The sequence below is a fragment of the Psammomys obesus genome, unplaced genomic scaffold (assembly GCF_907164565.1).
Source record: "Psammomys obesus unplaced genomic scaffold, mPsaObe1.curated_primary_1811, whole genome shotgun sequence".
In the NCBI taxonomy this organism is placed as follows: domain Eukaryota; kingdom Metazoa; phylum Chordata; class Mammalia; order Rodentia; family Muridae; genus Psammomys; species Psammomys obesus.
In genome coordinates, this window is record NW_026596051.1 from 20498553 (window position 1) to 20511587 (window position 13035).

A 13035-nucleotide genomic window follows, 5' to 3' on the forward strand; every position below is an offset into this window, starting at 1 on the left:
TGTGTGTATATATGTGTGTAGGTATGTATGTATGTGTATGTGTGTATGTGTGTGTTCGTGTTGTGAGTGTGTGAATGTGTGTAGGTGTACACACAGGCATAGAGGACAAAGGCTGATGCCGGGGGCCATCCTTAATCATTCTTGACCTGTCTGTTTGAGAGAACACCTCTTACTTGAACCAGAGCTCACCAGGGCAGCTAGTCTAGCTAGCCAGCTTGCTCCAGGGTCCTGGCCTTTTCTTGGCATTTACGTGGGTTCTGAGGATCCGAACTCTGACCTTCTCTCCTGCCCCTCTAGTGATGGACCCACTGTGCCATCTCCCCAGCCCAGGGTACTACTTTCTAACAATGCTAGGAACTAGGGACCAGGGCTTTAATGCCCAGGCCTTCAGAGTGAGGGGGCTCCAGATTTAAACACAGCAAGTAGCATATAGGTTGGGGCAGGGCCTGGGTGGAGAGGACCAGCCAGGAGGAGGGGACCCGCTGGAGAGCAAATGGTCCTCAGAGGTCTGGCTGTGGAGTCAAGGCTGCAGCTCCAGTAATCTGGGCAGAGCTGTCATTTCCTCTTCTTCTTTTGGGACAATGGGTGACACAGTGTTCCCAACCTGACCAGGTCCAGCACTTGAATGATTCTTCTGTGGGAATGAAGTCACTGCAGCTCAGGGCCCTGTTTCTCTGAAAGGGTCCCTGAGTCACAGTTGGACTAGGGAGGGTCAGACCTGCCCCATCCTCCCATCGGGTGGAGCCTGATAGAGTCTGGGAGCCCTTGTGAGACTCAGGCTTGTGAACTGAGGGGCAAGATTATCGCAGGGCACCAGGCCGGTGGGGATCTGCCCTCACTCTCTGTCCTCCTGGCCTAGGTGTCTGGGCAGAGCGAGTCACCGACCATGCGTGTGCAGCTGTCTGTGAACAACACCAGGACACCCACGTCAGCCAACCTTTCGGACCTGCTTGTGCTTGATGAGATCGCTGGCCTCACTGTGAAGGAGTCTCCTGGAAATAAGACCCAGGATGGGATCCAGGCTTTCAGAGTGAAGTTTCTGAAAGGTAGCCACGGACGCTTCAGGCCACTGTGTGTTAGAGTTTGCTCCCTCCGTTTCCCTTTGGGAGGGCTACCACAGAGCTAGTCTGCTGTGGGGAGACAGGAGACCACCCAAAAGAAACCCCAGTGTCTGCCACTAAAAGTGTGGATTTCCTACTTGCTTTAGACAGAGGTGGGGTTGGGGAAGAAGTGCCAGGCATTATAAAAATACAGTTTCAGGTTTTTTTTTTGTTGTTGTTGTTTTGTTTTGTTTTTTTACAGTCTCAGTTTTATTTTGATCAGCTTCGGTTGGATGCAGTGGTAGATCTGTGAATTATAGTGAGTCAGTGACACATCAGTAGTTCACAGTGACCCTTCATCCTGCTGGCCAGAACTACTGCAGGTCAGGAAGATGAAAAGATAGAGGAGGCAAAGCTGGGCTGTCATCAGTCTCAGAAGCATGATCTTGAAATATTTAGACATGGCCACCCATGTGCAAGCATGTTGTTCACTGATGGGCTATTAGATTTCCACTACTCTAACAAAATATGGGCTAAGCATCTCCTAACGGGGGAAGGTTCATTTTGGCTCCTTGTTCTAGAACTTTTGGGCCCCATTGCTTTGGGCCTGTGGTGCTATAACTTGACAGTAATGTGGGATGACAGAGCAGTTCACCTTATTATGGTGTAGAACTGAAAGAAAAAAGGAAGCAAATGGAGTCCCATGATCCTTGCTGAGGGTATACCCCATTGCCTAGAAGCTGTCTGTCTTTGAACAGTTCATTCACTTTCCTGCCAATAGTAGTGCCACAGACCTGGGAGTAGGCCTCCAACACATAGGCCTTTGAAGACAATAGAGACAAAGGGTAGAATAATGTGGACTGCTAGCTTCCATAGGTCCTTCCTCATCTGAGCTATCCCAGATTAACTAACTTCAGAGGCATCCTTTCCCCCAGGAGGCTGGAGACTCCCTTCTTGTTGGCAAACATCTCATGTTCAAATGGAGAAGATGAAGCTGGAGTAGGTGGGGACGGCATGTTGGTGCTTCAGAGCACGGCTACAGTTGGATGAGTGAGGTCATGTGACCTGGCCCTTGGCCTAGTCAGGACCTATATTGGCCTTCGGTCCCTTCCAATGCCCTTTCCAGCTGTGGGCCTCATGCCTATCCATTGCTGTCCAGTATCTTTTCATGGCTTTCGCTCCTGTTGGATCATGCCTGTTCTGACCCTGTCCCTCAGACAGTGCTGGGAGGTCCCTCTGTCCTTCCCAGAACATACACGTCTCTATTCTATAAGGATTGGATTGGTCTTAGGGTTATCTTTCCTGGAAGTTCTACTTGATTCCCAAATTCAAGGCCTCCTCTTGCCTCCAATCTCCCACGGGGACCCATCTCTTGAATGTCCCTACTCTAGCCATGCCTCACCTTAAATTCTAACTAAATCCTATTCCACCCTGCGGGGCACACTTCTCCTTGTCTGCACCAAGCCTGGTGGCATGCCCTGAGGGGGGGTCAGCGTCATAGTGACGTAGAGAGATATCAATACAGCCCAGCCTGGCCTGTGGGAAGTGGCTTGGCTTGGTGGGCACTGTATCATCTTTCCATTCTTGGTGCTGTATTCTCCAGTTTATTCCAGGCCTTTGCTCTGTCCAGGAGGCTGTGTGCCATAGGGACACAGTCAAGGTCACCTGTTCCTGAGCTCACCACACTGGCTTTCAAGTTAGGAGACAGGCAACCCGCTCACCCAACAAACGATTCTAAAATCAAATGGTGAATCAGACTCTAGTTTCCTGCCATTTTGACTTCATTACCACCATCATCCTTTGTCTTTTTTTTTTTTTAAGTGTAATTTATCTGGCCTGAGAGCTAAGTGGTTTTTACTTACCACTTGGCTGATCTCCGTCATGGAGGTGTCTCCTGCACGCCACCACGGAAGAGAATACCCTCTTGGGGGATGTGCAGGGATGCTCTTGGTGCAAGAACTATGATCTGGGGACCGCCTTCCCCATCTCAGCATCTTAGCTGTTGTCCTTGTAAGAAAGCCAAGTGGACATGCTGATTTTCCTAGACAAACTGCTTCCGGGCTCCATGCTCATCTCCCCTGCTTTCGACACAGTGGCCTTGCTGTCTCTAAGTGAAGCGTAGTAGATCAGCTCTGTCATCCACCTGCTGGACTGGAACCCTGCAGGAGCTGAGGCTTCTGCCTTCTGTGGGCAGCGCCCCTGGGAGAACTCAGATGAGTGTGCTTCAGAGGGAGAAAGGCACAGAGAGACCAGCCCTGCTTCTAGCAGGTTGTGCCTGCTTCTTGCTGGGTGGCCAGAAGGGAAAACTCTAAACTTTCTCTGTCCACTGGGCCACTCCCAGAATCCCCCGGAGTGTGTAAAATCTAGATGCTTCTGGCTGGGTCCTAGGCATATGCAGGGTTGCAGATAGGCATGTGTGTGTGTTTGGGGGTTATTTAGGGGTGTGGCATGGTGTGGGGAGTCTTGTCTCCTTCTTGACCTGTGTTTGCTCTCTCTCTGAGCAGTGGGAGAGTGCTACTCTGTCAGCTACATGGCTTCGCTGGACCCCACAGCTCTTGGAACTGGAAAGAGCCTGGACCTTCCAGCCCTGCTCATGTTTCAGAACCCCTCCTCACAGGTAACCCTGTCATGAGCTTGGGACCTGCCACTGCCCTGTATGGGTGCTTGGGGATCCTGAACACAGGCGCACAGAAACAGTCCTTCCTTTTTTAGTTCCTTCCTTCCTTCCTTCCTTCCTTCCTTCCTTCCTTCCTTCCTTCTTTCCTTCCTTCCCTCTCCTTTTCTCCCCCTCCTTCCCTTCCCCTCTCCATCACTTCTTTGCTGCCTGCCTTTCTTCTTCCCTTCCTCCCCCTCCCTCCCTCCCTCCTTCCCTTCCTTTCTTCCTTACTTCACAGCCCCCTTTCCCTTTCTTCTTTCCCTAGGTGTTGTCACCTGCTGACAAGGGCAGCTTCCCTGATAAAAACCACCCCCTCCCTTCTCTTCCATGTTCTATATTAACTAGTTTCCTTTTCCAGCCACCTTTGGGTTCGGTGTGGCTCCATTTAATAGATGAGATAGGTGAGACAGCCAAGGCACATGGAGTTGAGCACCATGCCTGAGTCTAGACTGGCAGCACCGCCCCACCTGGCTCACCTCAGAGAGCCGTGCCCCTTCTCAGGCCTTGGGACGTGGGTTTGGGTTGCCACAGTCTCCAGTAGAAAAGCTGCAGTTCCAGCCCCACTGCTTCCTGAAGAGGCTTTAGGAGTTGGACAAACCCCACTTTACCCCAGCAGCCAGGGGCTAGTCACCATTGAATTTAGATGTATGGGTTGGACGTGGGTCAGACTCCACATGACTGAAGCATTTCTTCTCTCTCTCTTTCCCAGAACAGAACGCAGATAAAAACCCCCTTTACCATCACAGTGGAAGAAAAGATAACGGTAAGACAATGTTCAGATCCACTTTGTGCTCATGCTCACCTAGGCCTGTGATGTGTTGATGTGTGGCCTGACTTCAGAGCCAAGGGGAGGTACTGGACAAGGGCCTTCCAGGCGAGGTCTTAGGCCCTGTGGGTCCTGAGACTGATTCTCTTGATGACCTTCAGTGACGGGTGATCTTGAGTGCCAACCTGATGGGAATTAGAATCATCGTGGAAACTGTATCATTTTCTGTTGGTGCAATAAAACACCATGTTCAAGGTAGCATACATAGGGAAGAATTTATTTGGAGTCACTTTTCCAGGGAGATAAGAGTCCATCATGGCAGAAGGTATGATGGCAAGATCAAGAAGCCAAAAGATGATAACTCCAACCACAAACACAAAGCAAGTAAGATGGGCTCTTTACTCCCAAAGCTCACTTCCAGTCATGTGCTTCCTCCAACAAGGCCAGACCTCCTAAAAGTTCTGTAACATCCCGCAGACAGTGCCACTGACTGGGGACGAAAGTTCACACATGTGACCTGGGAAGAAATTTTATATTCACACTGCCACAGAAGCAAGCCTCTGGGCATGTCCTTGAGGGAGTTTCTAGATTGAGTTAACTGAGTTCAAACATCTATCCTATGGGGCTGGGGTCCTAGCCTAGCTGTTGGGGATGGTTTGTCTTTCCAGATTGTACCAGGACACCGTGTCTACAGGCAGTCTCCCTGCCTCAGCTGTTTCATTAGGAGTCTGTTTCCATTTTGCTTGGCACACACACACTCATTCTCCTGTGTCTAACAAGTGTGACTCACTCTGTGGGTTAGTCATCTTTTTCCAGGAGGAAGAGTGGGGGAAAGGGAGGAAGAGAGATAGAAGAGGAGGGAGGAGAACGGGTCCACAGTATGCACTGGTTCATATGATGCTGGAGGCCAAAGAAGTCCCTGTGTACCCAGCCCCGTGGCATAGCCCAAGTTGCAAGTCCTCAGGCCTGGGGCTTGCTGATGGTGTGACTCATCCAGGATGCAAGTCTAAGAAGCTAGTGCTCATTGGTGTGTGGCCTACAACATTAGGCAGAGAGATCTTGAATTCTGTGGTTCATGGACAGACAAGAAGAATGTGTCTCTGCACCAGGAGACAGTCAGTCAGTCAGACAGTCAGTCAGGCAGACAGGCAGACAGGCAGACAGGCAGACAGGCAGACAGGCAGACAGGCAGACAGGCAGACAGGCAGACAGGCAGACAGGCAGATTCATCTTGGCCCTGGATTGGTTCCCTTCTGGTCCAGCCAACTGGGTAGCACCTGTACATACTCACGTGGAGTAGATCTGGGTGTTGTTCAAGTTCACACACAGGTAGGGCGGGTCTGGGGGGCACCTGTCTATGTTGAAATACTGGGTATATCTTTCTGTTTTGACTCACTATCTCCCTCAGGTACACCCAAAGCCAGGATTTTCCCTGGTGTTCCTAGTATTTATCAAGCTATGACCAGAGACACTTCCTCAGCATCTTAGGGGCCAGGTCTCTTAAAAAAATCATGAATGTTCAGTCTTATCATCTTTGACACAGGCTTGTGAGAGAGATTCTATTATTAAAGAACTTCTATTTCACAGGTGGGCAAACTGAGGTCATATAGTTTGCTCAAGGTCCTCTGTCTAGAACGGTGTGTGCTCTGAGGCCACCCCTAGGCTTGGTGAGCACAGAGATTATCGGTTGATCTCATGGCTCTGACTGAACTAGTGAAAGGCTACTTGCCTTTCAGTTCATCAGGATCTAGGATCGCTTAAAAGACACACTACTGGGCATGCCTATGAGGCATCTTCAGAGGGTTATACCTGAGGAGGGAAGACCCACCTGAATGTAGCCAGCACCATTTCCATATGCTGAGGGCTTAGACCAAATAAAAGAGAACAAGCATGCTGAACAGCAGTGCCCATCTCTCTTTGCTTTCTGCCTGTGGCTGTGATGGAGGTATGGCCTTTGATTCCAGGTATTCTGGTGGCAAACTCCACAGCTGTGTGGTGAGGCTCAGCACCTCCTACAGGCCAAAGCCCTGCATGGAAGAGATGGAAACAAGGCCAGGTCTAGCTTTTAGCAAGCCTGCAGTCCAGTGTCACAGCTAAAGATGCAGATCACTGTTTGTTTTGTTGATCTGAGAGCTCCAAAGGAAGGAGCCTGATCTGGTTCATTCTGTGTCCCTTTTACTGCCTCACCTGGTAGGTGACAATCAGTCAGTACATATCTCTTGATTAAGCTGATTGTCCCCAATGATGATTGCCAGTCCATTGAAGAGGTGGCAGATGCCTTTATGATTGTGATGGAGAACATTGTCTTAATGGATGTGCCCTGCCTTCAAGGCCCAGCTCTCCCCCAAGGATGCAAAGTGGCCTGCCCTCTCCAGGGCTCAGGCCGCCTCTCATCTATGCAGTGCCTTTGGGAAAGAAGAAAGAGGTGCCTGTGCAGGATGCAGGCCACCCCTGTCCAGGTACCCTCCGGGCCCTGTTCAAGGTCTCTGTGCAGTACAGACATGAGGCATGTGAGTGTGAGTCTCCGCAGTACTGAGTGTAGCAGGCTTTACGACCTTGTGGTCTGCTTTGAATCATGACTTTGCGCTGACCGTATGTGACCTTCAGCATGGTTTAGCCTGTCTGGGCCTCAACTTTCCCAGTCACAAAATGGGAACAGGTGTCTATCCAGGCACATGGGTTAGTCTATGAAGAGCACCGTGTTTCTCTAAGTCTCTGTGAACAGCGGCGCCTGTTGCTGGTGTCGTCTTTATGCAGCAAGTGAACAACATCAACCTGCCAGTGGTCCGTGATCAGTGAGAACAACCGTGGCCGTTAAGGTCCCAAGCTCAGGTGTGGTGCCGGGGTTGCTGCACTGGTACTAGAAGCCTGTGTGTGGCCCAGTGCAGTATTCTAGGGACTGGAGTCTGCTGTGCACAGCTTCAGGGGAAAGCAGATGCTGACTGTAGGATGGACACGACCCCAGGTATCCAGTGAGGCTGGCTCCTTGGCTCTGAGTGTGTCCAGCAGGTCTGGCCTGGACCCTTGTAGAGGTGACAGAGCTATAGCGTGGGAGAGTAGTGGCTGGAGGAACACCAGTATTGTCATCAGACAGAACAGTGGAATGCATCTGCTTGCTATGTGGCCATCACGTGGGAGCATGCGGAAACGATTCTACTGCCTCTTTAATTTTCCACCTCAAGCTATCAAGGCCCCAAGAAATATCTTCTTCGTTTACCACCCAGATCCCTGTCATCCACGCCCTGGGTGAGGGGAGCCTCCGAGAGTGTCCCACAGTGCCAGACATGAACTGCAGGTCTGGATTCCTCCAGACCCAACTGCTTCCTGTGCATTGGGGACTATCAGCTGGCAGGCACCAGGACAGCAGGTTGCAATGCTATCTGGGAAGGATCTGAGGACCCATGAGAGTTCCACCAGTGGTCACAAGAGCCAGAGTCATTCAGAGCTCACTGCTAGCAGAACTCCCAGGGAGATAGAGAACTCATGTGTTCGTCTATGCAGTGCAGTGGTGTTTTATTAAGTGGAGCGAAGATAGTGTCCTGTGTGGATTTAGGGCCAAATGACTGTATTTCCTGAAAGAATAGCAGAGGTGAATGTTATAATCAAACCAAAATATAACTAGATACAATAATATGAGTAATAATATGAGTTAATATGAGGAATAATCGGGGGAATTGAATATAAACAGTTGGGAATTTTACACAATAGCAAGAAAGATAAATGAGAAACTTGAGGTATTTAGAGTGTATATAAAAGATAAGTGTCGTCCTAGTATGTAAAGAGCATGTGTTAACTAACAGAAGAGGAATACCGTAACAGACGGCTAGCAATGAAGTGAGAATTCTCCAACACATGGCTTTAGGTCAAGCCCATGATGCCTAGTGGATGTAACACTATTTGCAAAACCACGAGGCTTTGAGTTGAGGTGCTGGTGTGCACTTAATCATGTTATTCCTATTGTTTCTTCTGCCACATCGCTTTCCAGCCCCACTGACCCTTGTTCTGACCTCACGTCAACACAAGACTCTAGTTGTCCTCCTTAGAACACAGACTTCCTGTGCTCTTTCCTTAGGAACTTCTTGTTGAGCTTCATCAGAGAAGTTAACCCTCTCATCTCCTCCGGCTGACACTGGGACCCTCTGTTTTCCATGTGATCCCCCAGGCCTTTCTCTCAGGCATCTCTCAGAACTCAGAGCAGCTTCTCTGGTTACCTCTACTCCCCAGGCAGGTTGTTTGCCCCCTGCTGGACTTCCATGGGATCGCAGCTTTAAGCTTATGCCGTTTGTTGACAAAAGAGACTTTGCCTGGAAGAGCCCTTAAGATGATTTGGCCCTTAGTCTTCATTTTAGAGGGAAAGAAGCAAGTGCAGAGATCTTGGAAAGTGGCCATGATCACGGTGCTTTACACCACCCTGGCTCTGAGGAGGCCCCTGTCATGTGTGCTCATACTCGTGAATTACCAAGCGTATCAGTCAGGGTTCTCTGAACCAATCAGATGAATTTATTTAAAGGGGTTTATTAGATTTGTTTGCACAAGATGGTCCAGATTAGTGGCTCCCAACCTTCCTAATGCTGTGACCCTTTAATATAGTTCTTTGTATTGTGGTGACCCCAACCATAAAATTATTTTCGTTGCTACTTCATAATTATAATTTTGCTACTGTTATGAATCATGATGTAAAAATATCTGATATGTAGGATATCTGATATCAACCCCTGTGAAAGGGTCACTTGACACCCCTGAAGGGGTCATGATCTGCTTACTGAGAACCTCTGGTCTGGATTGTTCAACCACAGCCATCTTCGCACAGGGGAGGCAGAGAACCGTAGCTTCTCAGCCCACGAGGCTGGCTGTCTCAGTGATTCCAAAGGCTCCAAAGGCCCAGAGGACTCCTGGAACGTCTCTGGTCCTTAGCCCACCTTGGAACGCAGAAGAAGCTGGGCTTCCACGTCAGTGGAGGGCGAAGGTGGCAGCAGCAGCAGGGCCAGCAGCAGCAGGGTGGGTGAACTTTCAAACAGTAGATGAACTCACCAGCAAGAAGGCAGACTGTGAAGCCTTTCCTCACAGATCTCCTTTTATCTGGGCTACCACTGGAAATTATTAACCATACTTAGTGCGGGTCTTCCCCCTTCAAATGACCCAATATAGAAAATCCCTCAGGGCTGTGCCCAGCAGCTAGTTGATTTCATATCTAGTAAAGTTGATAACTAAGATGACACATCACAGCAAGGCTGCATTAGGACATGTGACATATGATTGGCATTTCTTGCAGTCGATCCGATCTTTCATTAATCATTTGGAGGCCAAGAGTCTCTTTGCTGTCACTGCCACCTCTCCAGTTCACTGGCACAATGGGGCAGTAAGCCACCATCCGGCCTGCTCCTTGGATATGGAGGTCAAGCAAAAGATTTAAACAAAACTTGCTGAAACCTCTTCCCAGAAAGTTGTCTGTGTCCCCCTTTCGCCATGTTTGGGGAAGTAAGTGGGCATAGAGAGTTATCATATGTGTCCTCTATTTCTTGTGTTTGGGGGAGTGGGTGGGCATGGGACATCATCATGTGTGTCTCCCCATTTCCTGTATTTAGGGGTGTGGGTGGCAGTATTACTGTGTAGCCACTGGACATCCTGAGGTCTCTCTGCACCCAGCCTCCACACCCACAGAAGAGCTGAACAATGGCAGTACTCCCACACCGCCCCCTTCCCCGGGAGAACTACTGCTGGCGTGTTAGCTTCCTGCCTTCCAAGCCTATAGATATATTTATTGCATAATTAAAACCAAACTTTCTAAACAAGCCTTCTTTGTGTCTTTGCAACGCGGTATTGAATTCCCATCTTTTCAAGTCTTCCTTGAAAGGCCGTATTGTGAAGTATCTCTCCTTGTAAATGCTATGAGGGATCTATCAAAGGCAAGGTTGCATAGAATGTGTGATTAAAGGGGTGGGCATGACGAGCGATGATTCTTTGAAAGAGGAGGGGAGGGAAGTCGGCGTGCTCTGGGGGTGGGGATCATCGTAGCCACCTCTTTTACTGTCTGCCTAGACATCACAGCATGTGTTTGCTTGTGTCCCATCATCTCTGCTGACTGTGGTTAGTGGAGGACTTTGGCTGTGCTGTTTGTGTTAGGGATAATGACTCAAGGCTGGATCTAATGCTCTGACAGCTTCCGTTTGGGTTCCTGTTTCTCCAGGAGAGGGTTTCTCACCCTGGTGGAGGGGTTTCCCTGGTGCTAGCCTTCCAAACTGGTGTCAGCTTTTGAATGCTCACGCCCACTCTGTCACTCAGTACTCCATCCAATTTTTGTTGCCCAAGTATTCCTCTACTTGAGCCCTTCTCTGCTCACAGTAATAATGGCAGCTCAGATGTCCTGAGATGGCTCAGCAGTTAAGAGCACTTGGTTGCTCTTCCAGAGGACCCAGGTTCGATTCCCTGTACCTGTATGGCAGCTCACAACTGTCTGTAATTCCAGTTCCAGGAGACCCGACATCCTCACACAGACATACATTAAATAAGTAAATCAAGTTTAAGAAACACTCTCTCCCCCTCAAAAAAAGAACAGATATTTTGACTGAGGACAAGGTGCCGCAGCTTTTGTAATGTGGATGCTGTGCGTATGTGTGTGTGTGCATGGTTGCATGTGTGTGAGTGTGTATGTGTGTATGTGTGTGAGTGAGTACGTTCATGGGGTGTGGTGTGTGAGTGTGTGTGCATGTTTTGTGTGTCCATATGCATGCATGTAACAACAAAATAGGAAATTTACTAGCATTGATATTGTGTGGATTAAGTATTGTGCACTCGTTGCTACTATATAGTTCCAGAACATTCTCATCACTTTCAGAGGAAATTCTATACCTATAAGCCTTTGCATTCATCCCCTTCCTCCCAGCCCCTGGCATCCATTTCCCTGTTTTCAATCTCTCTGGTTAGTGGACTCTAGGTATTTCTCAGCATCTGTCTTTTGTCTCTGGTTATGCTGCTGTGGGGTCATCTACACGAATGGGGAACCAGCTGGTGGCATCATGAGGGAACCTCAGACTCTCTTCTGTCCATGCAGGTTCTGCCTAACCATGGTCTCCATGCAGCAGCCTTCATCGCAGCCTTCCTCATCTCCCTCATGCTGACCTTGGTGAGCCTGTTCTTCCTGGCACAGGGTTGGTGTCTTCAGGGAAGCGTGCTGGCCAGATGCCGGGTGAGTCTCCCTCCCAGGGATGCTTTGATTGGCAGTGATGTAAGGTGGATGTTCAACCTTCAGCCTGATGTGTCCCAACTCTGGACCATGGTAGACCTTGTCGGCGACCTAAGGATAGATGCTCACCTTTGCTTGTCCTGGGACACAAACTCATCATTAACCCTAGGGTGGTGATGTATCTCAATGATAGAGCACTTGCCTAGCCTATGCCAGGCCTAGCCACAGCATTGCCAGGAAACAAGCAAATTAATTAATCCATTTGTTAATTAAGCAAAAGCTCCTAGGATGATTCCTTAAAAATTTTATTCCTCATCTACACACAATTGTGTAAGTTTATCAGGTAGAAGGTGATAGCTTGTCACGTGTATGCAAGGACATGGCAAGCCCATTACCCCAGCCATTCATCATTTCTCTGTGTGGGGAAATGTAAAAACTCTCTTCAGCTGGGGTGAAACATGAGAAACCTTCATGTCAACCAAGCTGCTGCACTGTGCTGTGGAACTGCCCAGCATTTTCCTCCTGCCTACTCCAACACGGGCCTTGGGCCAGCCTCTCCACCTCCCTGCACCCTCCCCAACCCTGAGAACCATCATGCTATGCTCAGCCTCTAAGGGATAACCTGACCGGTACCTCATTTCCTCCACTTAAAATGATCATGTGAGTTTTTTTCATTCAGTTTGCTTCTATGGTAAATTACCTCGACAGATTTTCATACATTCAACCATCCCTGCACGGAGAAGTATTTTTTTTATAGTCCTTCATCATCATCCTCCCTGTCAGAGGGAAACTGGTAAGTAGCCTCCTCAACCTGGACATGATCTTGCTGGTTGCTTCCTGAGGAGCACACAGGCATATGGGAAGGAACTAACACAGCCACAGCCTGCAGGAAGATTGGCAAGGAAGCTTGCTTTGCCCTGTCTCCAGCACCTCAGGCAGGTTGGCTCCAGGTGTCTCTGACAGTACACCTGGCATTATTGATGACTCGCTCCTCCTGCCATGTCCTGCAGGTTTTATTTCCTTCAGACAGAGTGACTTTGAATCTAGCCTCAGAGTGGACTCCTTTGCAAATGAATAACAGGAGCTGAAAGAGCTTAGGCCTAAAAGGTCCTGGGCAGAGTCAACCTATCACGCTCATACCCCCAAAGAAAGCTGTTTCTATCTTCCCAAGAAGCCATCACCTGTCAGTAGTTCCTTAGTTGGGGGTGGGGGTTCATGAGCCCTTCTCTCCTCATGGTGAAATGTTGGTAGCTTGATTTTATGCAGGGCTTGTAGGCCACCACAGCTGCTGCAAATTCAGAAGTGCAGTGATTCTGTCATTCCCAGAAGATATTGTTTCACCCTGCCCTGGTCCATTTGACTTCTGCTTGTGTGTGTGCGTGTGCGTGTG

At 49.2% G+C, this 13035-nt stretch overlaps 1 protein-coding gene across 1 annotated transcript in view; it reads left to right on the forward strand.

Annotated features, from left to right (window-relative positions):
- Evc2 (EvC ciliary complex subunit 2) overlaps positions 1-13035 on the forward strand; it is a 79378-nt gene that overhangs the window by 8624 nt on the left and 57719 nt on the right. The window contains exons 3-6 of the mRNA XM_055624066.1: positions 860-1046; positions 3545-3657; positions 4406-4459; positions 11514-11648. Coding sequence (XP_055480041.1) covers positions 860-1046; positions 3545-3657; positions 4406-4459; positions 11514-11648 — 489 coding nt within the window. The remainder of the gene's footprint in view (positions 1-859; positions 1047-3544; positions 3658-4405; positions 4460-11513; positions 11649-13035) is intronic.